At 38.0% G+C, this 19,276-nt stretch overlaps 1 protein-coding gene across 1 annotated transcript in view; it reads right to left on the minus strand.

Annotated features, from left to right (window-relative positions):
- Window positions 1-2,122: 2,122 nt before the first annotated feature.
- FBXL4 (F-box and leucine rich repeat protein 4) overlaps window positions 2,123-19,276 on the minus strand; it is a 63,909-nt gene continuing 46,755 nt past the window's right edge. The window contains exon 9 of the mRNA XM_063389694.1: window positions 2,123-12,159. Within this exon, the coding sequence (XP_063245764.1) occupies window positions 11,996-12,159 (164 nt within the window). The 3' untranslated portion in view covers window positions 2,123-11,995. The remainder of the gene's footprint in view (window positions 12,160-19,276) is intronic.

Genomic DNA, 19,276 nt, shown 5'->3' on the forward strand with positions numbered 1-19,276 from the left:
AGAGATACCACACAGTAAGTTCTCTGAAGTTTATCCCAAACACAGTAATTTTCTTCCATATTCTTCTATGATAGGCCTTCTGTGCCACAGTAATGTTAACACTTATTATTAGATACTAGAAAAGATAATCTAAGTAGACTGCCAGTCACATCTTTCTGTCACATTCAGTGCAGTTTTTAAATACAGACAATTTAATGCCTATTATCTGGGGGGTTGTTTTGTTTTGGTTTTTTTTAGCATCTTGCCTGTGGTGCACTTCGAGCCTTGAGCTTGTAGCCAGTTAAAAGGGCTGAATCTAAGCATGATTCATCCTTTTCACAAAGAAACGATGGAGCCTGCATCACTGGGCTGCAACTGCTTTTAGAGATCTATTGGCCTGAAGTTTGAACTGAAATAGTTTGTTCATTTGCATCCAGAAGGGTGGACATGAAAATGCTGCTGCATTTATTTTAACTTCTGAAGATACTTGTCAGTTCTAAACTGCCTGGTCACAGCATCAGGGCATTTTTACTCCTAGCTCTAAAAAACTGTGAGGGAAAGTATTATGTTAAAATCTGTTTGTAATAATAAATGCCTACGTTGTATATAATGACATTTGATTTTACCAGTGAATAAACAATTGCAGCATGCACAGTATCAGATCTACAGCATTCTGTTTAAATTTCAGTCAAGACTGCCAATTGCATTGAAAAGTAACAGACCTAAGTTTGCATTTTTTAATGTTCTCACAGAACACTAAGCTTTTTACCCTCCATCTGGACAAAGAGCAGGTGAAAGTATGGGCATGCAGAATACACAACTCCTTAAATTGCCCAAATAATAATGCACATCTGCCAAATAATAATGTAAATAAGTGTGTTACTGGCTCTCAGGCATTAAAGTCTGCAAGCTCTGAAATATTTTGAAATCTGGCTTTATCTGTGTAGGTTTTAAAACTGTTTGCATTACCAGAAGTGTCACACAGAGGAAAGACAGACACTGACACATTTCAGATTTTTGTGTGAATTTTCAGTACTGTCAAACAGGTATCATGAGAAACAGGGCCATCAGAAACGCTGCCTGAAACTGTACTTAAGCAGGTGAGGAAAGCCAGCTGTGTTTTGTCTGAAGGCACAGAACCCAGGTCCAGTCTTGTTCTTACACTTCTGGATAATCGTAAGCACCAGCAGCTCTAAGTTGATGCTAGAAGCCAGTTTTAGCACATTTGAAATTACACTGGCCTGAGGCAAAGCTGTGATACAAAAGCGGAACCCTTCAGGAGGTGCTGCAGATTAGAAGTCTTATTAGGAGTTTCTTTAGAGATGTTAGAAAACTCAAAGCTCTGTATCTGTTTAAGTTAATTGCCTTGAACAATTAACACTATCAGGAGAACCTAGCACTCAAAAAATTTGTCAAGAAGAAAATGGGCACTGATTAAATCAACATCAACTTTGGAACCCATAAAAGCACTTTAGATAACTCACCAAAAGGAGGGCAGATTCTTAGCAAATCAGTTCCTCGTTTTCAATTCAACATTTGGGTTGTTCTTGACAAGTAGAATCCAGCTGATCACATGTCCCCTTTGGTGCCCGTTTTCAAAACTTCAGAACTCTAAACATTTTTGCTAAATTCAGAGTTTATCATGTTACTCAAGTTCCACATTTAAAAGCCACTGTAGCAGTACATACATAATTAAAGGGATTAAGAAATACCTTATGGTAACATAATTCGCACTAGACTAGGAAATTATTCTTGAAAGAAATTCAACAATTATCTTTTTCTTGGAGGTCTCTCTTGGTACATTGTAATCTCCATATTCTGCTTTATATCCCATCTGTCTACATACATCTGTTGTCTCTTGCTATGTACCACAAACTGTTTCAGGCAGTGAAGCATCTATTTTGTGTAACACACCTAGTTCCATGTGCTTTCACAGGACTAGAGGAAGCTAACCATTAAGTAATAATACACTTTTATAATAATAATAATAATAATTTTTTTAAAAAGCTAGGTTACAAATTCATATTTAAAAGTGTCTTATTTCAAAATGAACAGTGATAAAAATATAACCAAACTGTTCCTCGGAATATATCATATTGTGTTGTATTTCATTGTTTTTTAAAAGGAATGCACAAAAGGTCAATGAATGTAGACAAATAATTTATTTTTTATTTATTCATTATTTTATGTACACTTGGCATTTTGCAACACAGTCAAAGGGAAACAAATTAAGTGCAAAGCAAGATAAAATATATTCCACCTGTAATATTTAACACATTTCTGTCATCTCTGAATTAGCAGACACTGACAACTCAGGGAGAACATTAATTTCTATTTCTTTATATTGGCAGTAATAGAGTAAACTGCACAACACAGTACTACGACATTTTAAATGATCCAACACAGAAGAAGAAAGCAGAAGAAAACAGGCTTAATTTCCTAAATAGAAACCATTGGTTAATTTTTAAAGATAAGATTTTATCTTTGAATTAGCAATATAAGGCATTAGATGATTTCTCAATAGGAAATGAAATCCCCCATGAATACAGGGCTAACATCTCTGTTTTGTGTGTATGTGTGTGTTCAAGTCAATCCATACTTCATACCCCAAAAGCATGAGTCAAAAGAGGAGGAGGCAGGTATCCATGTCCCAGCTGTGTCTGCAAATGCAAATGTAAACCTTTGGGTTTACACACAGAAAGAAGATACAACAGCCAAATCTGCAAAGAAGGAATACACCAGTAACATTATCTTCCACTTACTCTCGGTCAAGCAGAACACAGACCAGAGGAAAAATCTTGTTGTGAAATGTAATCTAGTACTTGCTGAAGTATAAAAGAAAAGCATGAGTGTCAGAGAGGAATATTAAAAACAAATATAGATGTTAAGATAAATATTGCTAGTATACTAAGAGGAGCACAAAACTAACAGTGGGGCTAATAGGAGCACAGAAAAGATTTGGGATCCAAGACTGCACACAGAGAAAGAGCTCTTGGAATACTGACTATATTTAGGATTGCAAAGGAGTGGATGTTAGTTTCACGGGCCAATGCAGCTTAAGATCAGGAAGACAGTCCTGAAAACCACATCTGAGAACTGCTGCCCCTCCCTCTGGCTTAGTTTTGCTAACCACTGCCTTCACCATACTTGAAATATGTTTATTAAAGAAACTCCTTTGTTTCTTTATTAGCCTTTCTAATCTAAAGCTTCCAACATTTGTTTGGAAGGAAGGACCTTTTTTGGGAAACTTATTGAAGCCCGCTAGGACCTGAATGTTCTCATATGTTCACAGTAGCATTTTATACTTTAGGGCTTGAGCCATCATCATGAGATGCAAATAAACAACCTCACTTTGGAAAGTTTTGTGGCACAGTACTGAGATGAACTATGTAAAAATTAAGCAGATCACAATCAAGAGTGACTATCCTCATTTAGGCTAATTTGAATTAAAACATTTGCACAACCAACATGCTCCCACCTGCTGCTTGTTATTCTTTTAACTGAAGCTAAATGCCCCCTTCCTTCTGCTGGCTTTAATAGCCAAATTGGGAAGGTAAAAAATCCCCAAACAACCAAAAGGACAACTACTAGAAAACAAGCTGTTTTCTAGTTTTAACCAAGATATTTTGTAGGGAGCAATCAGATCCAGTTCAACTAACAGAGCAAAGCGCAAGTGGTGGCCTTTGGTGGAAGCAAGTCAAGCTAGAGGACTAATACAGAGCACCAAGAGGTAAGCAACCTCTCACTCTGAATCCACTCGTGCTGGCTTCCAACAGAAATTTGATTTGGTCTACACAGACTTCTGCTTTTCCAAAGGTCAATTCAAGACCTCAATTGAAGACTAATCCGATCTGAATTACCCTATCGAAGAAGCAATCTACTCAGCGACAGGACCCTAGGAGAATAGTGTCCTAACTTTAGTATCTACTCTAGATATTTAAAACTCAATGATATAAATATCCTCCAGCTACAGAAAATGTGCTTAGAGGCAATTATCCCTTTTGTCCTTCTCAACTTGTTATTACAAAAAGGCATAACTTGCTTCTGGTGCTTACAGGCATAGCAGCACAAGTACTTAGAGATAGTGTCTGGAACTCTTCCCTCTATTGCTGCTCTTCCACCTTTACAGAAATTACTTTCTTTAAAAGGTAATGCAATAGGAGTTTCTTGTTACATTACTCAAACTCCTATCATGGCAGAAAATGGAGTGTACTATTAAATCATAAATACAGTGCAAGTATTTTGTTGCTGGTTATGTGATGGGGGCAGGGAGAGACCTATTATGTTTAAATGAATCCAGGAGCAAGGTTTAGGAATTTAAATGTGAAAGTCTGGAGATGCCTTTCCTTCTCATCTGCACACATGAGTAAATTTGAGTAGGAAATTTCCCCAGGCAATTCACACACCTCACTTCCAGAGATCAGGCCAATCTCCACAACTCCGCCATCTGCCTGGCAAGGACATAAATGCAAAATGCCACAAGATGCTGAAGAGCTGCAGTGCCTTTATGTTCACTAACAAAATCCAGAAAGATCACCATCACACAGATTTCACTATGACAGCCGAAGGGCACCTGTAACAGTCTGTATGCCAAAGTGAAATCAGAAAGCGCAAGGTCTCCCTGTGAACACATCAATTCCTGGTTATTTTGATTTACTTTTAGCAGCTATTCTGAAAAAATTTCAAGCACAGACTAGCCATTACTTTCCAAATCCTAACCAAGCCAGCTCCTTTCTCTATTAATTTCAGAACAGTGAGTGTGTGCAAAAATCTGTAGCACTGCCCTAAAGAAAAATCTAGAGACACCAAGGTCTGATAAAAGGGAACCCATTTTAATGGTAGAATAGTAAATATACAAAAGATAGGAACTCACAATTATACATGGTACCTCCCTAAAGCACTCAGACATCTCAGTGTTTTGTAAACTTGGTCCTCTTTTTCACCTGAATTCAAACATTCGTGTTTGACACTACAAACAGGTAACTGCTATACTCAGTTTCCAACAGAGTAAGCAGGGAGAACTGTCACCTGCACCATGGCAATCCCAATTCAGTGTAAGGTCTATGTAAACAAATATTAAAGATATACGAACTGAACTACTCCTAGTGTATTATAGACAACTCAGTTTCTAACTAGAAACTATTGCCAGTGCCCAAGAATAGGATTATTTTTCTTAGTCCTTGGTGTAATGTTCAGGCTTTGAAGTGACAATCATACTCCCATAGAACAGTTGTGTGTTCTCTATGTTACAGATCTGCAAGTTGAAAACATTACCAAAATTTTATTCCATTTAGATTTTCCTGCTAATTTAAACTGAGAGATACATTACTTCTCCTAAAAAAAAAAAAAAGTACAAGATTCTTGTGTCTGTTCTCGACATAACAAGTTTCTTATGACAGATAGTCTTTCTTTTCCCCTCTCCCTACCTTCTTCAGCAATTGTTGGAACTCTAATTTTCCAAATAACAGTATGGGACTGCCAGGAGATGTTCCTCAAGCTTTATTGCGACATCAGCCTCAGTACAGGGTGAGACAAGATGGCAACAGCTCACCTCTTGCCAACCGCAGCCAGAATTCTCTATGTTACAAGGCCTTTTAAAAGTTTTCTAACTAATCACAAATCGTTAAAAGCTTACAGGCATCTGCACAGACCAATCATTAAAATGACACGTATACCTTGTATCCAACAACTGGTGCTTGTTTCACATTTTTTTGCTATTCAGGAACTTTTTATACTCTCCTACAAACAAAGCAGAGTGCCCCATTATTAAACCTTCCTAGTATCTTGCTTAACATATTTTTCTACTTGCTAAGGCCTAACTCTACACAGCACAAAAACATAGTCTTATTGTTCTATGTCCTCATTCTTGTACCTTTTTAACTTTAGGCCTACATCTGCACTGCTGTGAAAGCTTTCTGCTTTTTCTATTCTCCATGAGCAATCAGTGCCACGAAGCAAAGCAACCAACCACAGGTGTATCTCAGATCATAGAACAAAGAACAGATGAGGCTGGAAAGGGACCACTGGAGCTCATCTAGTCCAGCCTCCACCAGCTCAAGTAGGGCCACCCAGCCAGTTGCCCAGGACTATGAGTATCTCCAAGGATGGAGAATCCACAAGCTCCCCAGGCAACCTGTGCCATAAAATATATCATCTTGAGTGCTTCAGTTTGTGCCCAATGCCTCTTGTTCTGTTCATGGGCATCTCTGGGAAGAATCTGGCTCCCTCTTCTTCCTTCTTCCCCTCCATCAGGTATTCCCTATACATTGATCAGATTTCCCTTGAACCTTCTCCAGAGACTTTACCATTTTTACCCCCATACTGCAGTTTGTCCTCAGAAAAGGACCAGTTGCAAAAAACCTGAGCAATTAAGTCTTACATACACCTGTGTGTACATGCATGAAATAGTTTCATCAAATAACAAAAAACATGATTTCACAATGAACATTTTTTGAAGCAAAGAAAAAAATTTTATGTAGTTGATAAAAATGACACAAAGAGACATCGTGACTTACTGCACAAACATGTACATGAAAGGCCAATATTAAGAGCATCTAAATGGTAAATCTTGATTTAGAAGTATGAGCATGTGGTACTATGTGGAAAGCTATGTTTCTGGGAAAGGTAGCAGCTGATCTAGAGCAAGGGACTGACTTTCCTCACATCTATAAATAGCTCTGGCTACCATTCCATGAGTTTCCAGATAAATCTAGATGTCTCCTTTTTTTTTTGTTTTCTCAACCTTCTTGACATTTGCATTTCTTCAAAATCTACAGAAAATGAGTTTTCAAATAGTTGAGGGTATTTTTATTCTTTTATTTTCATAAAAGGTGAAAAACACATGCAACAGAAAAACTTCATTCCTCACAATGGATGCCCTTCAGTTTAGGACGTCTGTCCTAACTGTGCCATTTACCATCCTCAAATGACAAGACAAAGTGAAACCAGAGCTATATAACTCAAACAAAAGTAACAGTATTTAGTCCATCAGCTGAAAAGGAAAATCTCACTACTGCCTTCTATTACAGAAGCTGAATCTTCTTAAAGACTCCTCCTGCTGATGCCCTTCTCTGAAGCTCATGAGGATCTGTAACATCCAACACTCATTTCTCAGCCCTTCCAAATGTCAATTACCAAAACTTGTCCTGTGCCTAGTAACATTTATTAAAGAGCACCTTCTTGCATTTCATTATCACGTCAGAAATCTAAAAATCACAGAAATCATCATCTCAGTGAAGAACTAATGCCTTCATTTGGGAAAAAACACTGAGTCTCACACAGCAGGTGCAGATGCTTTAAACCAGGGATTTCTAGTCCAGTAATTTGAAAAGCTACAGCTTACAGAATCATTGTCAAGGACCAATAATGAACATTGAAATCATATATATGAAGTCGCTCCCATAGTCCTTATAATAAAATGCTACATTTTATCTCAATTTTGTAAATTTAGTCCTGCCAATGTGACATGGGAAATATATCCCGTAAGATTCAATAAGTACACACAGTAAGAACCAGCATTCAGCACAAAATTTTTGCAAATGCACAGTGGGTGACATTTCTGATGACAGCAGAGCAGTTAAACTACTCAGTCTTAATTATAGCAATATGAAAGATTATCAAAATAGTGGCAATACATTAATTACGTTTGTCTGTTCACTTCATGCATTTACAGAACTATGCATACAGCCAGTTAGGTACATGAGATTTTGGAACAGGGAAAGGGGATGCATTTCCAAAAGAAACCCAAACCCAAAAGCCAAACAAACAAAATAAAACAAATTATATACCACAGGCACTGACAAGGGGAGAAGCAGATCCTGGCATTAAGAGGAGTCCTCAAGGTTGTCAGAATTTCTTTTTTTTTTTGCTTCTCTCTGGATGGAATTTGGAGGGTTTGAAGGTTTAAGGATGGATGTTGTTTCAGTCTTATTTTGCAAGACAGGTAGTACAGCACTGGATGGAATTAATCTCAGTTTAGTATCTAACCTGAGCTAAATCACAGCTTCCACAGTCTCCAGAGAGGCTCTCTAGAACATGATTCATTCTACTTTCCTTAAATGTCTGCCTTAGGAGATTAATAACTCTCTAGAGGTGCCCAGATTCCTCCCTTGAAGTAGATATCTAACTTTCAGAGAACTAACATTCAGTGAGATGAATTCTACTCACTGTGTACCATGATTACTGGACAACTTGTATCTGGAAAACTTAGCATAAGAGCTCTAAGGAAATACAAAGTTTTTGGTAGGTTTTGTTGTTTGTTTGTAGCTTTTTGTCTGAAACTTAGACCTCCAAGTACATGGGGGATTATAAGGTCAAAATTCCCACGCAAAACTGTTCTATATAAGTCATGCTCTCTAATGGACTTAATCAGATGTATAATTTAAAGAACAGAGACCCTATCCATTTCATAGAGTAATGTAGCCAGACAGCTCAAAATTATGAATATAAATAAGTACACTACTGACTTAAAGCCTTGAAGAGTTAAGAAGATGCTTTAAATGGTGAAGTTATCATACTAGTTTTTAAAATTATCCAAGGAATGACATCTTTTCCTATAGGCCATCCCACATTGACTTCATAGAGAGGATAGGGAAGTCTGCCTTTAGTTTAAAAACAGGAGAATTTCAGAGCAAACCCCCTTTTTTGGACGTTAGCCTTGTTTTTTTAACATTTGTTGCCAAAGCACATCTTTTACAAAGCTTCAGAAAGACTGATAATCAAACAAGAGGATTAAAAAAAGGAATATCCTTAACAGCAGAATTTAGATGACATGACTGATGGACAGTCTAGTGATTGAGATGACAACCCAACTCAAGAGTAATTAAATTCCTCCAATGGAGGAACTGACATCATTCATTTTGGACTAAATGAAACTAGAATAGAAGTTTCCCTCCACACGACTGCTTCACAAGGAGACAGTCCACAGTAGTTATCAGACTTTGCACTCACTCCTCACACCCTGTAACACCTCTCACGAGCAGACAAACCAAAAGGCACTTTGGCAAAGCAACACTGGAAATCCAGCACATCTGTCCACGCTTTTCCTGCTGCATGGGTGGAGATGAACTCAGTCTCCAGGTAGAGTAAAGCAACAGCTGAAAGCAGAACTGCTATGAAACATCTTTTGCTATTACACTCACTTTACAGAAGTAACTCCTACATGAAAAACTTTGAGACTCGTACATATATGTATATGTATGTACACACATCCAAAAAAAAATCATATATACACACGAACATATGTGTGTGTATATATATAATTTATGCATACATATGTATAAATAAATAGACAAACGTAAGTATAAGATAGCAGACGAAAGAGACAGCAACCTATTCTTGCTTTTTTGTGGCATATGAGGAAAGTCTAAAAGAAAGTTGTTGTCTTTATCCTACAAGTACAACAAATGCCATCTCTGGTCTAACTTTGTTTTGCTGGAAGACTTCTTGGACTTATAAGGCCATAGCTAAAAGAGCTTCTTACTCTCTAGCTGAAGGTTGAAGTCTACAACTATAGATGGAAGTCATTCCCAAAAGTTTCTCTGCTTTTTGAATTCATTAATTATATGTTGGCAATAGCTAAGTTTTAAACAATCCAAATAAATAGTCAACTTCAATTTATCTTCCAAGTGACAATACAGAACTCCCAAAAAAACCAATTTCAAACAAGACGCAACATAAGAAAGAAAAAATCCTTCAGTATGAACAAAATTTCAATTTAAACCTTTACCTAAAAAGCAACAGAGAATAAAAATCTTTACACGTACATGATTACAAAAACACATATTTGATTCACTGGTGAGAAGTTAAACTGTATTATCTACCAAGTTTACCAGTTTGAAGGCACAATGGCTATCACTTCATCCACATCTCATTCTATTTACAGTGAAAAACAAACAAAACAGATTTCTACAGAAGAAAAAGGAGTTAAACACCGAACAACCCCTGAGAAGTGAAATTTTACAACAAAAAAAATTTGTTTTGAAACTCTGTTCTTTGTAAACTCCCATTATCTGTACCTGTGTTCTCCTGCAACTAGAATAATAAAGTTTAATACTGAATTACAATGAAAAATATAGATTACAAAAGTTAGAAGTTCACAGAAAAACAAATGAACCCAAACATGACTGAGAGAAATAAGGTCTCACAGAGAATCATACCAAAGCTGACATCTTTCAGTGTGGAAAAGAAGTAAATCAATCTAAAGTTCTCTGACAATGCCCAGATTTCTAAAGAAGAAAAAAAATGGAATGGCATAAACTAGTTGGAAATCCCATAGTGCCATCTGTGTGGAGGAAAAAAATCAAAAAGCCAACTGTGCATGCCCTTCTTTGGATCTGGAATTCCCCAGAGATTCAGCAAAATTTAAAAATCTGAAGAACTAGGTCTTTCGATAAAATCAGATAAATGTTCGGTAGCTGTTTCATGACGCGGTTTATAAAGTATTGGCACCAGCACAAAGAGTTCAGAGCAGTCATTCAGAAGTCACAGGGATTGTCAGATTTTTAATGATTTGCAGCAGTCCTCTCGTAGCAGTTGGTTATTTACTGCATGAACTGAAGTGTTCCTTGTCACTGATCTTCAGTACAATACTGTACTTCTCTCAGACAAAGTATTTTTCTTCTTATTCCAGTAGGTAGTAAGTGCCATCAATACAAGAATGACAGAACCAGTATCTAACGACAGCCTACATTTTATGGTCCATAAGCATCAACAATGGCTAAAAAGGTAAAATTCTAAACCAAAGCTGTACATAGCAACATACTCTAGCAGAGGTATTCAAGGAAAAAAAAGGAGAAAAGCTTCATCCAAGAAAGTGCAAAAGGAAGAAACTCCCAGAAATCGTCCATCAACAGAGTTTTCCTTCTTCAGAGGTTAAGCAGTCTTAAAGAGAGAGTGCAATAGTACTTTGAGCTACTCTCCTCTTGGGAAAACAAAACAAAACAAAACCCAAACAAAACCCAAACAAAACAAATCCAGTACTAAGGTTTGATGATCATAAAATCATCAAATCATATTGCCCTTGTTTCATACCCATTATATGTTCATTGCTGTTTTACTGAACAAAGATGCTTGTTTTTACACCTGACAGTAGATTGGATGCCAGTGAAAGGACAGTTGTTCATGTATTATCCTAAATTCTACTTTTCATGGTACTCTGCACGATAACCAGATGTATCACAAATCAAGACTTGACCATGACAGAAACTTGAAAAAGAAAACTACTCTGGAGTTTTCTACATGTTACCAGTTACAACATTAAGTACCTGGCTTAAAATTTGTATCTCAATACCAAGAAGCAGCTGTCAATTTTATTTTTCATTTCTTCCCTATGTTCAGGCAGTCCAGGTTCTCATATTTATCTGTTGTGTTGCTTAGGCTGGACTGTAAAACATCACTACATCTATTTCAGGTGAAGGAAGGGAGAAAACTGTATCAGGTACAGTTCATTGCCAAAACTCAAAGAAGACAAAGTGCCTTTTCTATCTGTTCTTATACACACTTAAACTGGTTTTCAAATAACTAATTCTAGGCCAGATCATAAAATCTTATGCTGCAGGCCAAACTAGAATGCTACAATATCTGTGTATGTATATACAAATACAAATATATACCTTTATACATACACACACAAACACATGAAAAGGAAGCACCCATATTTTCCTTACTGATAAATATTGAACTTCTGCTTTCACCTGGATATTAACATAGTGTATTGTGTATAACACCCTGTGAAGGGATATTTAAGAAGACATTCATTTGCTTCTCATTAAAGCCAGACATATGGCTCGTATTTAAAAACATGCAGTGCCACCAAATAACAGAGTAAAATAATTCTTAGGTACAATATCAACTTTAAGAAACATAATATGTTTAAATGTATTTAGCCATTTGTGTAGATAATTAATAGATTCCACTATTTTACAGCAGATTTATATTCTCCTTAAAAAATAAATCAGCACAAATTTACAGGAAAACAATTCTGTCAAGCAAGTTCCACAGCAGCATATATAGGAAGTCACTGGGTGAAACTCTTTTTTATGAACACATTAGGAAAGTTGGCATTCAGTTCTAGCACAACTCTATTATCAATCTGTGAACAGAAGGACACATCGAGTAAAGAAAGATCTTTACAAGACTCCAGCAATTTTCTTAAAGATGCAGGGCTCACCATCCTCGTTCCTGTTCAAAAATAAAACAAAACAGAATTGTAAAGTTACCAAGAATAGTGAAGTTTTAAGTAGTTAATACAGTGTCATGAAAAATGCTACCACAACGCAATTTTTATTTAAATTATTTAAATTAGTTTTCAAATTAAAAAGTTCTCAGAAAGCATGTAGAACTTTTACCTTTAAAAAGCCTAGTGTATTTTCTTAACTGCTTAAGTTAAGAAAATCATTTCCTATTGGGGGCAACTTTACAACTTCAAGGGGAATCTTTCTACAGAAGCCAGGTACCCAGAGCCACAAAACCTCCCAGGGACCAGATGCTGGGCTTATGCAGCAGCCTGGAATGCTGCAGTCATGCTCTCATGACTCTCCTGTTGAGCACAGACCATCAGCACAGCTACTCCAATTCCAAAGGCATCTCCAAGGCTCCCGGGGCTCTAGAGCAAGTGTGGTACTACACACACACAGGGGCAGTTGTTCAAGAGACTGCTGATCATACACACATGTATGTATAAAACACACTAGTTAAACCCTGCTAAAAACAAGACCACAGTGGCTGAACTCCCAAGTGTCACACAGGATCAGATCAAAGATAGTATTCAGTCAGAAACCAAATAAATTGGTTTATAAGCACAAATCCTACACCCGTTAAAGCTGATGGACATCCAGACAGTCCAGTCCATGGTGCTTAGCACCTGATTCATCTGTCTGGGTGCTGGGGTGTGAGGCAGCTGTCTGAAGTACTCAGTGCCCCTTGGGAACACCCACACACAGCTGGCAGACAGGACACTGGCCCCAGAGGAGGAATTTCATGCCTTACAGCAAAGGCTGGAAGTCTGGCAGGTTACTCTAGGCAAGTGAACTGAGCCTGGGTGGCTGCAGTGGGCTAAACCGCTCATCAAGCTTTCCCTCTAGAGAGTTTAGATATCCAACACTACTGCGGAAAACTGCTGGCACACACTTCAACTCACTAGCACCCCAAAAAACCATCTAGTTCAGGATTTTGTCTAGGGCTAAGGCCAATTATGTTCCCTACACTCCTTGCCTCCCCTGCAAAAAAAGAAGCAGATTTTTTAAAGTAGCTTTTCACTGGTGAACCTTCTCAATTGCCAAAAATTGTAATTTTAGGGTTTCTAAAGCTATCTTTCATGAATTCTGCTACTTTTCTGAATTTCTTCATAATTACAGCCCCTTCACAAATTCTACAGTATAACTACATGTCAAAAAGCAAACAAACAAAAAAAAACACACCCAAAAAACCAAAACCCACCCAACAAAAATCTCCAGCCTATTAATTGCAATAATTAAGGTGCAATGAAAGAATCAGTGAGGTCATTCCAAGTTCACTATCTCTAAATCATTCATACACTCATGCACATCTCTTCTGTTCCCTCAAGGCCATCTGTTTTCCAGACTCCCTTGCATCTCAAAATGACCCCTGTTGTGTCGTTTCTGCAACTAACAGAAAACAACAACAACAACTTGTGTTGTTTCTGCACTAATTTAGTACTTTTGAAACAGGACGACCAGAACAATACAGTGCACTGAGCACACAGTCAGTAATTTTATAGTAAGTCTAATGGTGTTTTCTCCATTTCTTGTCTAAGAAACCCTAATCTTCTCTACTCCCATTAGAATGATGCTGGGCAATGAGCTGATGTTTTCCAAAAATTGTCCAGAGGATCCTTTTCCTACAAAAGAGTAGCTAATATAAATCCAGTCCCCTATATATTTAGTTGATGTTATTTTGCCTCATGCTATTACTTTGCACTTGATTCAATGTTTTCCTCCTGCTTTATCACCTGTTTAGTAAGTATCACAAAATCATTCTGCCATTTTTCAAAGTTCTTCAGTTTAAGGTTGTTCTACCCTGAATACCTGTGTGTTACTCTCTGGCACTATTCCCCCCTCTGCCTGGATTACTTATAAGCAGATGAGAACAGACCCTTGTGACCACAGTAGCGACATAACTTCACTGTGAAAAGCCATGATACATTCTTGTCCTCTGTTGCCTCTGAAACACTCACAATCCAGAAGAAGACTGCTAAGTTACATAAGCAGCACAATCTTGGCTAAAGCTTTTGAAAATCCAATCTTCTATGGACTGGAGTAGTGCTCACATTAACCAAGAACTCCAAGGAATTCAAAAGGACCAGAGAGGCAAAGTTAATACTACCCTTGCTGGGATGCAGCTCTTCTTCAAAATATGGTAATGTCCTCTGTATGTCCCACTGACTTCCTCCTGGCTGCCACTGGTTTACACAGAGGAAAAGATGATCCTCCTCTTTTGTAGCTCCGAACCCAAACCCTCTAGGGAAGGCTGTGCCATGTCTGAAACCCTGCATTACTCTAGCACCGAGGCTGATTTAAGAGACAGATCACACACCAGAAATAAGATTTCCAGAGCCCTGTATTTGAGCTCATTTAGAACCACTGCATAAATACCATTTAGTCCTAAAAATTTATTATTGTTCAGGGTATTGATTTGTTCAAAAGCTTTCTGTATTGGCATTCCAATTTAAAGCAGCTTTCCAGGCTAATGTCCTGGAAAGAATGGCTCTGATCTAGCAGCCTGCTTGATCCCCTCTGCCATGAACACAAATGGACACACAACAGTTCTCCTGCAACAGCCTTGTATTGGGGTGAGCCTTCACATCTGGACTGTCTACCGAGCTCAGTCACTCCTGTAAACTTCTAACACAGCTGAAATACAGTATCATTCACCTCTAGCCAGTGGTTCCTTCATACTTCAGAACATACTGCCTTATGTGATTTTGTTTCACTTTCCTAGAGTTCATCTTCCTATTTTCATTCTCTGAATGGGATTTATTTTCTGAAAGACTCCAGATGGTTTCAGTAGTCTCCAGTACTCTTCTGCATAAGCAAGGGGGTATCTAAATGTATCAATTATCCTATGTCAGGCTCTCAGATTAGTTGCCTTGAGACATTATTGAACAGCACCCAAGGACAGTCTTGGCCATCATGCCTCCAGATTTTATCTCCTCTAAAGAGACAAAGCCTGTCATTATCACTGTGATTTTTAACTCCCTTAACATTATATAATCACCATCATCAGAACTGTCTGGTGGTTCATGCAACAGTCCTCAAGGCTTTACACAGAAATTCTGTAACATGCTTTATTTATTCACTTCCTTTGACCATGAACTTTGCCACAGTATCACTGTTCTACCATAAGGACCCGCTCTACCATTCCAAATGCAACTCTAGGAACAACACATTATGTTACTTATCTTTTTCTTCACCAAGCCTTAAAATTGCTACTACATCAGCACCTTCATCTAAACCCAGCCTCATTTATGCATCACAGTTTTTATGCTTCAAGATCAGAACGTGTGTTTCTACAAAAATTCTAGATTTAGATGCCTAGTCACAGATTTTTTTTGTGTAGGATGTTCTTCATTCCTTCGTACCTGAACTTTGATACTTCTCCTACCACTTCATCCAAGACTTTTAATAGATTTGCAACTAAGCAGGTCATCTGAAATTGCATGTTTTATTGCACCTGGTTTTTTTCCTCCTCAGACTTAAAATTTTATGTTAGGAAATACCTTTTTCTAAAAGCAATCCAGTTGGGGTTTGGTTATGCACACCACAGGATAAGGGAACATCATCTGTAGTCTTACTTTTATTTATACAATGTACAGTTAGTGATGTATGTATCTTAAAAGCCCATTCAAGCATCCTAGAATATTAACACAACACATTTTCCTTTGCTTTTGAAAGACTGACAATGTAGCCTGCTAGTTTATTACTTATATAGTGCATTTTTCTTCTAGAGTTTGGAGGCTTTCGGATCTTTATTATTTACTGCGGGTTCTCCTCCATGGACTAATCAGCCATTTCTCAGAATACATACATAACCAAAACATTAAAATCTGCTATTTAATTTTGTTGTACAGTTAATTCTCTGGTATAACCCTTGTAAAAGGCACCTCTTTTTGCTAGAACAATTATGCTTATTAGCTGTAAATAATTTAATTTATATCCATCATATATCCAAGTCTTCAAATTCTACAGCTGTTAAGGAGACCTGCGCAGGACAGCTACAAAAACTGCAGAATTCAAATTTCTAGAGCAAGGGACACTACTACACACCAAATAATATTTCAGAGTACCAATTGTCAAAGTAACTAGCACTATTCCTTCTTACCTTATTCTTACTTTTCTTTCCCTTCTTCCCCTAGACCAGCCAAACTAGCCTTTTATTCTTTACATTTTATTCAATCTATTGCACACAACTCAAATTCAAAATTTAAATGTGCTACACATTTTCATGTTTGAATTGACTAACTACGTGTTGATGTTCTCAAGATAAAGCTGAAAACTTTGACAGCTGGCAAGGGGGCAGTTGGGTTTTCTGTTGCTCAGGAAGGTGTGGGAGGTGTTGGAATGTAGATAGGAATACATGAATTTTGTGGTAACGAGGGTGTCTACTTTCCATTACTCTTTTTGTGCGGGACAGAGGCTGTTGGAACTTTTGGGGAGCAAGGTTAATACGATTTACTCTTCACCCTTGACAGCAGCTGAGAACCCCACAGCAAGAGAACTAAGCAGCTGATGTGATGTGCAAGAAAAGCTTTTGGCACTGTCAATTCAGGTTGCCACCTGACTTGTCACATTGCTCAATGCTGATCACAGTTTGAAGACTAGTTTTTTAACTACTGGTCTAGAGGTGTCCACTTAACTTTTGATAGCACTGGCTGATGTACTGCGTCACTACAGAACTGTCAGATGATCATAGCTGGATCATTCTGACAGAGAGTGGAAACATGCCATGTCAGTCAGTGGAAAAGACGTGGGCTGAGAAGGAAATGATACTTGTAAGCAGGCAGTTCAGGATGTAGTGGGTAAAAGAAAGCTCAGAACTAAAAGTTTTAGAGAAGCACATCCTCGTGCATTCAGTGACACACACCACGCTTCCTCTTCCAAACTTATGATACAGCAGATATGGACCAGCCCATGATTTTTTTTGAACAGAAATTTACTTTCTATGCTTTACCCAGCACAAGCACAGCCTGACATTCAACAATGCTTTACATGGGCTACTAAGTATACAGAGTCCTTGAAAACCAGCAATTTTTATCCTCTACAGAGTCCTCTGACTCTCTAACAAGGAAATTGCCAAACAATTATGGTAAAGGACAGAGGGGTAGCAAGCTTCAGGACCTATCACCTTAAAACAGCATCCAGGCTATATATAATGTGCATTTTGAAACCCCTACAGTTTAACAAGACTTCTCTCAGAGGCTTAGACTCCTCCACTCCTGAAGCTACTATGATGATAAATAACCCATAACTGAAACAAGAAGTTTTCTCTGAAAAGTTTATAAGTTCTAACTGCAGAGAGACATCAGGATAATATCTTCAACACTGGTGACTACACTGAAGGGAAACATTCTGACCCTTACTTAGATAAATGCTTGTATACAGCAAACCCCCTTGCTTTTACACAGCTTTGTTGAAGCAAAAGCAGTTCCCTTACAGCACACAGTGCTAACCTAGCAGCAACACCTCTACACCCTTCACAATGCATACACAAGCCAGACATTTCTTTACTTGGGAGATGACAAAGGATATAATGAGAGCACCTCTCATTTATTCACATCACAGAGAAGACCTGCTGTTCAAGGTTACTCCTGCAAAGCTGAGCTCTGACCTCTTACAGCTTCAGACCTGTTGTCACACCTCTACTGAAGGACAAAAACATACCACGCATTTATGCAGCTTAAAGTAACAGGATGGCCCTGTATCACATACAGGATGCCCAAAGTAAGAGCACATTCAGAGATTTATGACTTCTTGGTACTCCTGCACAGTGAGAGACTCACTCCTTAGTTCAGACAACAGAGACTTCTGCACTTACATGGGAACACCTGGCAACTCTACCTCCGGATGACACGATGTGCTTCTACTTTACAGCTCCTCCTTGTAACTACAGACTGTAGTGGTTACTATATTCACAGAAAAAAATTAACACAGCTTCCTCACTGTTGCCAAAAAAGCAGGGTAGAGTCCTTCACCTAGACAGTATTACCTTGTGCTGACTTGTTTACAGCAGAGGATGACCTTTTCTTTCACCCTACCATGTATTTCTCTGAAGGAAGAAAGAAATAATTTTTTGCAGATTAAGGATTTTTCAGGTAATTCAACTGGATTTCCCCTAGAGGAGATTTATCTGAAACCAACATGCAGTCTCACTGGAAAAGTTTGACTACAAATCCACCTGACTCAGGAATATTGGTAAGCACGCAGGGAACAGAACAAACTCCTTTTCCACTTTCACGTTATTTAAAAAATCATTAAGATGTCAAACTGAACTGAAAATCTGAATTCAAACACTGAAGAAATGTGGCAGCAAGTCTTCACTGCTGTCAGAGAGGCAACAGAAGTAACAGACTATCCATAGGTTTAGCACAGCCAAATTCTTCTTTGGGGAGCCTCTGGTGCAGTAATGAGGTCTGACCATTTTGTGGGCAGACACAAGGCCATTGTAACAGAAACACGTGGAAGTGGGTGGTCAGGGGCACATAAGTGTTTCTGAAAGACTTAATTCCCTACACCATTTAAAAACTTTTTATGTCTGAACAGGAAAGTGCGACCCTCATAATTTTGCTGTAAAGCAGATTCTCTTAAAGATACACAAAACACAATACCCCAGGGAGGGACAAACATAACACATCTACAACTTGTACTAGGTGGAGTTAAGGTCTTTTCTATTCCTATGTCTTTCCCATGTTGGTCAGAAGGCAACTCTCTCAGTCAGAAGTGAGTAAAACTCTTTGTCATTACAGAAGGGTGTACTGGATGCCGATCTGAAGCCACATGGTAAATACTTTGAAACGACAAATGCTGGTAAGAATAAATGCTTAAACTTGCTTGGAACATTATCCATGTTGTTGGCTCTCAGTTCTTTGCAGTATCCCTTCTCAACCTAAACGTAGTATTTTCATTACAATTATTAAATGTTAGAAGTACACAGAGCAACTATTTATTCCCTTTCATTTAAATCTTCCTTTTTCAGCTAACCTGAGAAACTAAGTTAGTAAAATCATGAAGAATTTTCTCCCACACTGATGTCACAAACATCCCTGCTGTCCTACATTATTATA

The sequence above is a fragment of the Prinia subflava genome, chromosome 2 (genome assembly GCF_021018805.1).
Source record: "Prinia subflava isolate CZ2003 ecotype Zambia chromosome 2, Cam_Psub_1.2, whole genome shotgun sequence".
NCBI classification, from domain to species: domain Eukaryota; kingdom Metazoa; phylum Chordata; class Aves; order Passeriformes; family Cisticolidae; genus Prinia; species Prinia subflava.